This window comes from Oncorhynchus clarkii, chromosome 3, assembly GCF_045791955.1.
Source record: "Oncorhynchus clarkii lewisi isolate Uvic-CL-2024 chromosome 3, UVic_Ocla_1.0, whole genome shotgun sequence".
NCBI lineage: Eukaryota > Metazoa > Chordata > Actinopteri > Salmoniformes > Salmonidae > Oncorhynchus > Oncorhynchus clarkii.
Genome location: NC_092149.1, coordinates 86,699,741 through 86,710,304, shown reverse-complemented (window position 1 = coordinate 86,710,304; position 10,564 = coordinate 86,699,741). Strand labels below are relative to the sequence as shown.

General features: G+C 46.0%; 1 protein-coding gene across 1 annotated transcript; it reads right to left on the bottom strand.

The window, feature by feature from the left end:
* Positions 1–1,321: 1,321 nt before the first annotated feature.
* LOC139386292 (indian hedgehog B protein-like) lies at positions 1,322–10,162 on the bottom strand. Its single transcript, XM_071131792.1, has 3 exons — positions 9,863–10,162; positions 7,152–7,413; positions 1,322–2,019 (listed from the first exon to the last, which is right to left on the bottom strand). Exons 1-3 carry the CDS (start codon positions 10,160–10,162, stop codon positions 1,322–1,324), a joined length of 1,260 nt encoding a protein of 419 aa, XP_070987893.1.
* Positions 10,163–10,564: the final 402 nt, after the last annotated feature.

The window sequence follows — 10,564 nt, the reverse complement described above, 5'->3', positions numbered from 1 at the left end:
CTGTATGTAGTGTCTGTATGTAGTGTCTGTATGCAGTGTATGTATGCAGTTTGTGTATGTAGTGTCTATATGCAGTGTGTGTGTAGTGTCTATATACAGTGTGTATATGCAGTGTGTGTATGCAGTGTCTGTATGCAATGTGTGTATGTAGTGTCTATATGCAGTGTGTGTGTAGTGTCTATATACAGTGTGTGTATGCAGTGTGTGTATGCAGTGTCTATATGCAGTGTGTGTATGCAGTGTGTATATGCAGTGTGTATATGCAGTGGGTGTATGCAGTGTGTATATGCAGTGTGTGTATGTAGTGTCTATATACAGTGTGTGTATGCAGTGTGTGTATGCAGTGTCTATATGCAGTGTGTGTATGCAGTGTGTATATGCAGTGTGTATATGCAGTGTGTGTATGCAGTGTCTGTATGTAGTGTCTGTATGTAGTGTCTGCATGCAGTGTATGTATGCAGTTTGTGTATGTAGTGTCTATATGCAGTGTGTGTGTAGTGTCTATATACAGTGTGTGTATGCAGTGTCTGTATGCAGTGTGTGTATGTAGTGTGTGTATGCAGTGTGTGTATGCAGTGTCTATATGCAGTGTGTGTATGCAGTGTCTGTATGCAGTGTGTGTATGCAGTGTCTGTATGCAGTGTGTGTATGCAGTGTGTATGCAGTGTGTGTATGCAGTGTGTATGCAGTGTGTATGCAGTGTGTATGCAGTGTGTGTATGCATTGTCTGTATGCAGTGTGTGTATGCAGTGTGTGTATGCAGTGTGTGTATGCAGTGTCTGTATGCAGTGTGTGTATGCAGTGTGTATGCAGTGTATGTACACATTGTCTGTATGCAGTGTCTGTATGCAGTGTGTGTATGCAGTGTCTACAGTATATGCAGTGTCTGTATGTAGTGTCTGTATGTAGTGTCTGTATGTATTGTGTGTATGTAGTGTCTGTATGTATTGTGTGTATGTAGTGTCTGTATGCAGTGTGTGTATGTGTTCATATTTCAGTGTTGTGTGTCTAGGACTAGTGTGGTCCTGAGAAAAGGAAGGCATATGGTTGGAAAGGCTTCAATTCAATAAGGATTACTGAGTCTAAAGTTTCTCCCTGGGCTGTAATGCATAACTCTGTGAAAAGTGTCAGGAAGCTGCTACAGTAATCTGTTACGGGCTTCCACAACTTTTATTACACCTTTATATACACAGACTGGTATTCACTCTCTCTGTTCTCTCTGTTCTCTACCCTGTCTCTCTGTTCTCTACCCTGTCTCTCTATTCTCTACCCTGTCTCTCTGTTCTCTCTGTTTTCTACCCTGTCTCTCTGTTCTCACTCTCTATCTCTCCACATCATTCGTGACCACCCCCCAGTGGTGGAAGTGTCTAGGGTCCAGTAGGAACGTTCCTATCCAATATAGGACCCGTGAGTACCAGTGTAGTCCGTCTCTTTGTATAGTCCCTAGCCCAGTCCAGCTGTACAGCAGGCGGAGGGGACCAAATGCCCAGTGGGCTAGGTGGTGCTGGTCCATAGCAGCGTAGCACGAGGCTAAAACGCCGTCCACCACCAGTGAGCCGTGGCGTGTCAGGGGGGCGAAGGCCCCGGTGTCCACCTGGATGTGGGTCCAGGCGACTGGGGAGAGGTGGGCTTGTGGTCCCTTGTCTCCACCTGCGGTCAGCACACACTGCCCTGGCCGTACGTCGCTGGCGTACATAGTCCGCGTGACAACCCCCTTGGACGACTCCCCCACTGAACAGTTACCCTCGGTCACGAACACAAGATGAGCCGCGGTGAGGGTCAGGTTCGCTCCCGTCTCTGTTCCCAACACATAGAACTGTTTCCTGGCTGCAGGCTCGTGGTCCAGGAAGGTCAGGAACTCACTGTAGACAAGCTCTCCTCCGCTCCCATCAACCCCCGAGGAGGACAGGACACGGTCACCTGGCTGGAGGTCCTGAACCGCCCTGCTGCTCCCGTCTTCCAGCGTCACCAGAGAACGACCTGGGAAACAACCTCCGGTCTTAGCTGCTACTGAGTGCTCTGAGAGAGAGAGAGAGAGAGAGAGAGAGAGAGAGAGAGAGAGAGAGAGAGAGAGAGAGAGAGAGAGAGAGAGAGAGAGAGAGAGAGAGAGAGAGAGAGAGAGAGAGAGAGAGAGAGAGAGAGAGAGAGAGAGAGAGAGAGAGAGAGAGAGAGAGAGAGAGAGAGAGAGAGAGAGAGAAAAGAGGGCGAGAGAGAGAGGGAGGGAGAGAGAGAGAGAGAGAGAGAGAGAGAGAGACAGAAAAGAGGGCGAGAGAGGGAGGGAGGGCGAGAGAGAGAGAGAGAGAGACAGAAAAGAGGGCGAGAGAGAGAGAGAGAGAGATTGAATTGACAGACAGACACAGACAGACAGACAGACAGACAGACAGACATACAGACAGACAGACAGACGTATTGAGGACTCTGTTAAGAACGGTAGACTTTGACACAAGACCTGAAGGTAAACTGACATAAAGAGGTTCCATCAATAGGCCAGTGGGTTGCTCTATGATACCTTAGTCCAGCACGTACATTCCACGATTGTTTCGTGTTTAACATTCAGGGAAACGCCAAGACCTTTCGATTGAGGTCAACATTATAGCTTTTGAAGACTTGGTCTCTGTCAATACACACCCACGCAGGCAGTTATGTTGCACACAAGCAAGAACACATGCATGTGTACTCCCGCACGCACGCACGCACGCACGCACACACACACACACACACACACACACACACACACTTCATTTAAACGCATACTCCTTGAAAAAAAAAAAACTTCCACTGAAACATTGACAACCTACCTCTCCTTTTCAACTTCAACTTTGCTCAAAAATTCGGGGCAAATGCATTACCAGCTTAATGAGTAACCCAATGATTAAATCTCAACTTCCACTGAAATGAGTCAGAAAGTCTCTCTGTTCTCTAGTCACAGAACAGGTAAAGGTGGTATTCCAAGTGGTACCCTATTCCCTACACGGATCAGGGACAAAAAATAGTGCACTCTGTAGGGAATACCATTTGGCACGCAGCCTAAGACACTCGAATGGCAGTTTCAAGTCTTCCCTGGGTCAAAACACTAATATTTGGGAACGGTTAAGTACCAAGGCCAAGTGATAAGACTTGATTAGATTAGATATTTGAGAAAGGTGAGCAAGGAGACCAGGGAGATCACGGAGGACTGAGGGAAAACACGACAAAGGGAGGGGGGGGGGGGGGAGAACAAACAGAGAAAGTTAATCAGTTAACTGTCACCGGCTCTTAGAGTGGGGCCTCTCCCTCCACTAACCTCTCTGACCTACTGTAAACTGCTTCAGACAACTACTCCGGCTTTTAGACTTAAGAGCATTGTGAAAACAAGACAATCCACACAGACAAACAAAATACTCAGAGAGTATAGTATCATCACAATTATCATCTCAGAGAAAATCCTGATTTGTGTGTATCTTCTGGGATCCTCAACAGATCACAGATCCTCTACTTGACAAGATAACCCCATCCCTCCCCCTTATTTGGGCAACTTTTGAGCATTTGTATGTTATCTGAGTGAGGGGAATGCTTTAATATCTCGAAAGAAGTTTAAAGATGAGACTTTGTCCTGTAAAGATGAGACGTTGAGAGTTATAATAAACACAGCTTTGATGTCATACAAGAAAACTTCATGACATTTACAATATCAACAGTTATTATCGCTATGTTAGATCCACAGTTACAAGGACGACATGCTGTTACACCCTGGGTTCTATACATGTCAATCATCTTTCTCCGTGAAGATGACATAAACCTATTTCCCCTCAGGAAACTAAAAAGATTTGGGTCCTAAGATCCTCAAAAAAAGGTGCATCGCAGTGCCACCAGAGACTCTGGGTTCGATCGCAGGCTCTGTCGCAGCCGGCCGCGACCGGGAGGTCCGTGGGGCGACGCACAATTGGCCTAGCGTCGTCCGGGTTAGGGAGGGTTTGGCCGGTAAGGATATCCTTGTCTCATCGCGCACCAGCGACTCCTGTGGCGGGCCGGGCGCCAGGTGCACAGTGTTTCATGGCTCTCGACCTTCGTCTCTCCCGAGCCCGTACGGAAGTTGTAGCGATGAGACAAGATAGTAACTACTAATAATTGGAACGAAATTGGGGAGAAAAGGGGAAAAAAAGGTTTTACATCCGGACTGCATCACTGCCTTGAAACTGCTGGGCCTCCAACCGCAAGGCACTACAGAGGGTAATGCGTGAGGCCCAGTACATCACTGGGCCAAGCTTCCTGCCATCCAGGACCTCTACACCAAGGCACTACAGAGGGTAATGCGTGAGGCCCAGTACATCACTGGGCCAAGCTTCCTGCCATCCAGGACCTCTACACCAAGGCACTACAGAGGGTAATGCGTGCGGCCCAATACATCACTGGGCCAAGCTTCCTGCCATCCAGGACCTCTACACCAAGGCACTACAGAGGGTAATGCGTGCGGCCCAATACATCACTGGGCCAAGCTTCCTGCCATCCAGGACCTCTACACCAAGGCACTACAGAGGGTAATGCGTGCGGCCCAATACGTCACTGAGCCAAGCTTCCTGCCATCCAGGACCTCTACACCAAGGCACTACAGAGGGTAATGCGTGCGGCCCAATACATCACTGGGCCAAGCTTCCTGCCATCCAGGACCTCTACACCAAGGCACTACAGAGGGTAATGCGTGCGGCCCAATACATCACTGGGCCAAGCTTCCTGCCATCCAGGACCTCTACACCAAGGGTTAGAAATTGTCAAAGACTCCAGCCACCCTAGTCATAGATTGTTCTCTCTGCTACCGCACGGCAAGCGGTACCGGAGCGCCAAGTCTAGGTCCAAGAGGCTCCTAAACAGCTTCTACCCCCCAAGCCTTAAGACTCCTGAACCTCTGTCGGCATACAGAGCTTTCAGAAAGTATTCAGACCCCTTGACTTATTCCCCATGTTGTTGTGTTACAGCCTGAATTCAACATTGATTAAATATGTGTTTTTCTCTCACCCATCTACACACAATATCCCATAATGACAAAGTGAAATGAAAACATATTTAGTAATTTTAGAAATGTAAAACAAATCTAATTTCCATAAGTAGTTACACCACTGAGTCAATACTTTGCAGACTTATCTTGATTAGATAAGTATTCAATCCCTTGAGTCAATACACGTTAGAATCCCCTTTGGCAGCGATTACAGATAACATGATGCAGTCCCACTATGCTTGAAAATATGAAGAGTGGTACTCAGTAATGTGTTGTATTGAATTTGTCCCACACATAAGACTTTGTATTCAGGACAAAAAGTGAATTGCTTTGCCAAACATGCTGGTTGCAAACAGAATGCATGTTTTGGAATATTTTTTATGCTCTACTTCTTTTCACTCACTGTTGTTGATCCATCCTCAGTTTTCTCCTATAACAGCCATTAAACTCTGTAACTGTTTTAAAGTCACCTTTGGCCTCATGGGGAAATCCCTGACTGGTTTCCTTCCTCTCCGGCAACTGAGTTACGAAGGATGCCTGTATCTTTGTAGTGACTGGGCGTATTGATACACCATCCAAAGTGTAATTAATAACTTCACCATGCTCAAAGGGATATTGGTTGTCTGCTTTTTTTTAATTGTTTTTTTTACCCGTCTAGCAATAGGATCCCTCCTTTGCGAGGCATTTGAAAACCTCCCTGGTCTTTATGGTTGAATCTGTGTTTGAAATTCAGTGCTCGACTGAGGGACTTTACAGATAATTGTAGGTGTGGGGCACAGAGATGTTCAACACTATTATTGTGCACATTGTGAGTCCATGCAACTTTATTATGTGACTTTATAAGCACATTTTTACTCCTGAACGTATTCAGGCTTGCCATAACAAAAGGGCTTGAATACTTATTGACTCAGGACATTTCAGCTTTTCATTTTTTATCCTTTTCGAAAAACATAATTTGCTTATGGGGTCATTGGCTCAGCATAGTCCGGGTTAGAGGAGGGTTTGGTCAGGGTAGGCCGTCATTGAAAAATGAGAAATTATACTTAACTGACTTGCCAAGTTACATAAAGGTTAAAAAATAGCCTCAACAGCACTCTGTAGGGTAGAGCCTACAGACTCAAGACATTTCAGCTTTTCATTTTTAATGAACTTCATTTGACATTATGGGGTATTGGCCAGTGACGAAAACATCTACATTTAAATCTGGTAATAAAAACAAACGTCTATCAACAGTTGTCGCAGTGACATTATATTGAAATAGATACTTGCATAGTGGAGTCTTTTGTCAAGGCATGTAGCTAGCTAGCTAATCGATGAACCATAATCCCAACTCATGATGTTACTACCCTGCATGAATCTGCAGGCACTGTACCTAACCAACATCTGAAAATATTACTAGCTAGACTATCTTCTCCGTATGCCACGGTTGCCCTTTAGTTTGTAGATGTAATCCGGAGACAGGTGTTTTCTCCGTCTCCTTAGCAATCATACTCGAATTCAACTCATTTCAAAACTCGGTCCTCCAGAAAGTGGAGAGCAGTTTTACTACGTGATGCTTTAGACAGGATAACATACGGACCAGCTCAAATAGCTCAAACTCCTGCTATATGGCAGACCAATCCAAACTCATCTCTCGGCATGTCCAGCCCACTCATTATCTCAGCCAATCATGGCTAGGGGAAAGGTTGTTAACTTTTTTCTGTGGCTAAACCAACTAGGCTCTTAATTTAACCATTTTATTCGTATTTACAGACGGATAAGTTTGTTATTCAGGCACATGAAAGTTCACATGTTCGAGAAGGCATTTCTGCCCCCAAAAAACACATTTTGATTAATAAATGAATAAATAAAAGTTCACACTGCTGTCCTCCCCTGTCCTCCCTTGTCCTCCCCTGTCCTCCCCTGTCCTCCCTTGTCCTCCCCTGACACTGAAGGGCTATAACGGTGGTAGTGGGCTCTACAACCTCTCAACCACGGTCACCCAATCAACAAAAAGGTTATAACATCACCACTACATTTAGCCTGCCGAATTCTAGTCTCTCACCAACAGACAGAAACCATCTCTGAACGAGCCAGAGCGGTCTGAGACTTCAATCACATGTACTGCATGTTGCCACGCAAGGTGGCTCACTTATATGATACAGGGCTGCGTTCTGTGTGTGTCATCCCGTCACCCTACCTGATTTGACACTGCAGTGCACGTGGGCCTTGGACTCGTAATAAACCCAGTCAAAGCCAGCCTCCACGGCCAGGCGAGCCAGCATGGCATATTTGTTCCTGTCCCGGTCAGACGTGGTGATGTCCACCGCTCTTCCCTCATAATGGAGGGAGTCCTCTGAGTGGTGCCCATCCTCGTCCCAGCCCTCTGTCACTCTCAGCGTCACCCCAGGCCACATGTTCATCACAGAGATGGCCAAGGAGTTCAGCTTGTCTTTACAACGCTGGGGGAGAGAGAGGAGAGAGAGGGATGACTAACAACGCTGGGGAAGAGAGAGGAGAGAGAGGAGAGAAAGGGATGACTAACAACGCTGGGGAAGAGAGAGGAGAGAGAGGAGAGAAAGGGATGACTAACAACACTGGGGAAGACAGAGAGAGAGAGAGAGAGAAAGGGATGACTAACAACGCTGGGGAAGAGAGAGGAGAGAAAGGGATGACTAACAACACTGGGGAAGACAGAGGAGAGAGAGAGGGGAGAGAAAGGGATGACTAACAACGCTGGGGAAGAGAGAGGAGAGAGAGGAGAGAAAGGGATGACTAACAACGCTGGGGAAGAGAGAGGAGAGAGAGGAGAGAAAGGGATGACTAACAACGCTGGGGAAGAGAGAGGAGAGAGAGGAGAGAAAGGGATGACTAACAACACTGGGGAAGACAGAGAGAGAGAGAGAGAGAGAGGAGAGAAAGGGATGACTAACAACGCTGGGGAAGAGAGAGGAGAGAGAGGAGAGAAAGGGATGACTAACAACGCTGGGGAAGAGAGAGGAGAGAGAGGAGAGAAAGGGATGACTAACAACGCTGGGGAAGAGAGAGGAGAGAAAGGGATGACTAACAACACTGGGGAAGACAGAGAGAGAGAGAGAGAGAGAGAGAGAGAGAGAGGAGAGAAAGGGATGACTAACAATGCTGGGGAAGAGAGAGAGGAGAGAGAGGGATGACTAACAACGCTGGGGAAGAGAGAGGAGAGAGAGGAGAGAAAGGGATGACTAACAACGCTGGGGAAGACAGAGGAGAGAGAGAGGGGAGAGAAAGGGATGACTAACAACGCTGGGGAAGAGAGAGGAGAGAGAGGAGAGAAAGGGATGACTAACAACACTGGGGAAGACAGAGGAGAGAGAGGAGAGAAAGGGATGACTAACAACACTGGGGAAGACAGAGGAGAGAGAGGAGAGAAAGGGATGACTAACAACGCTGGGGAAGACAGAGGAGAGAGAGAGGGGAGAGAAAGGGATGACTAACAACGCTGGGGAAGAGAGAGAGAGAAGGATGACTAACAACGCTGGGGAAGAGAGATGAGAGAGAGGAGAGAGAGGGATGACTAACAACGCTGGGGAAGAGAAAGGAGAGAGAGGGGAGAGAGAAGAGAGAGAGAGAGAGGGATGACTAACAACGCTGGAGGAGAGAAAGGAGAGAGAGGAGAGAGAGAAGAGAGAGAGAGAGAGGGATGACTAACATAATAGGATATTAGAGTAAGAGTCAATGGTTGTCATGGAACCACAGAAGAACAAGATGATAACAAACAGACATGATGGTTATGACAGAGAAAAATGATAGCATAGAAATCAACATTTACACAGAACAAAAACCTGTAAGCATTGGTAGGACTAAGCATGTAGGCATAAATATGAACTAATTACGATATAAAAGACTTGAGAAAACACTACATAGTAGAGGAAGAACAAATGAAATGATATAAATTAACGTAATTATGTATAATGAAATATATACATTACATGTAATACAACGATGAATGAAAATCTCTCAGGGAAACAACTAAATACAAAGACTATATATCCTAAACACATAAAGGCTATTGAGTTTTTCGCTACACCCGCAATAACATCTGCTAAATATGTGTACGTGACAAGTACAATTTGATTTTATCGGCGCTGTTGTCACAAGTGGTCAAAGTGCCGTAGACATGTAGGCTATAAACATGTTTTCGCTTTGCACACGATGTGCTATGCTACTGTATGTTTGCCTCCCAATAAAATACAGATAACTATAGCCATGATATGTCTTGTGTTTCTGTATGGTCTTGTTTTTTTAGAAGAGATCAGAGGTTTCGCTGAACGAGTCTGCAAATAAACCGGCGAGCTATTCAAACACAATCCATGCGTAATGGTAGGTGCGTAATTTCACTCTCCGTTCAAAATGTATAACAAGAGCATTTGAAGGGTTAATTCGCAAACGTTTTGAAATAGATGTGAACATGTCATGATCAATAAAAATTCTACCGGTTATCAATTCATATAAATTCGCGCTATTTTTATTTTCCTTATGTCCACTTGCATGTGTAGTCTAATTTAGCTCTCAAACAGGAGACAAGTTAGTCTAAAATGAGGTTAGTTACAGTGTTGCAATGTAACCTACATTTAGAGGAGGTAGACTAGTTATAGCCTAGCCTATTATTGCATAATTGACGTGTAGGCTAGTCTAATTTTGAACGGTCAACAGTAATCAATTGAACCAAAACATAGATGAAAGTGCTGGGGAAAAAATAAAATAAAGTTTGAAGTAAAAGTTTTTAAACATTTAACAAAGTACAAACCAGATCTAAAAACGAACGATAAAACAGCGTGTCTAATGTGACTATCGGGTCACCTTGCTACCGCTGTCAAAGTGGGATAAAAAACACGTCAGATGACGTTTTAAAACCCCATTCCTGCTCCTCACCTGGGTCATAAGTCGATCGGCAGCAGTATTCTCCTCGTCTTTAAATATGATATCAGGGTTATAGTTGGGAGTGAGCTCTTTGAACCGTTCTGAATTTCTCGTTATTTTGCCTTCATGTCTGCCACTGGCGCCCAGTGTTTTCTCTGCAACGTTTGGGCTGAACTGCTTATAAGAGAGGGGTGTGAGCTTCTTCGGCGGACGTCTCTTGCCATATCCCCTCCCCGGTCCACAGCCCTCCGTTACAGGTGCGAGCAGCAGGGTGCACCCCATGAAGAGGCCCACAAGCACGGAGCGACGCATCCCACCCAGACCGGCCGGGCCGGGCACTCCGACTCGGAGTGGTAAGGTGGCACAGGTCGCCGTGGTGTCTCAAGCTACCCTCTCCCTCTGGATACGTCTTGTTCCCCCCACGGGGTAAGGGATGGGAGGGGGGGGGGGGTGTAGAGGACCGAATCTTTAATATTGTATCGGTCTAATCCACGACATCATACTTGTGCACAGCAACTGTCCATAAAAGCACCCCCAAAAAATACAACAATTTTAGCCGAATGCGTTTTATGGTACCAGCAGCGGGGTAAAAGTTCAACGTCTCTGTCGTCCGCGTCAGGTGTTGTCCAAACGCCGCGGCGTAACTGTAACGTCTTTCTTCCAGTAGATAGATATGGGCATGGAGTTGTAAAGTATGTTTATTTAAACAAATAG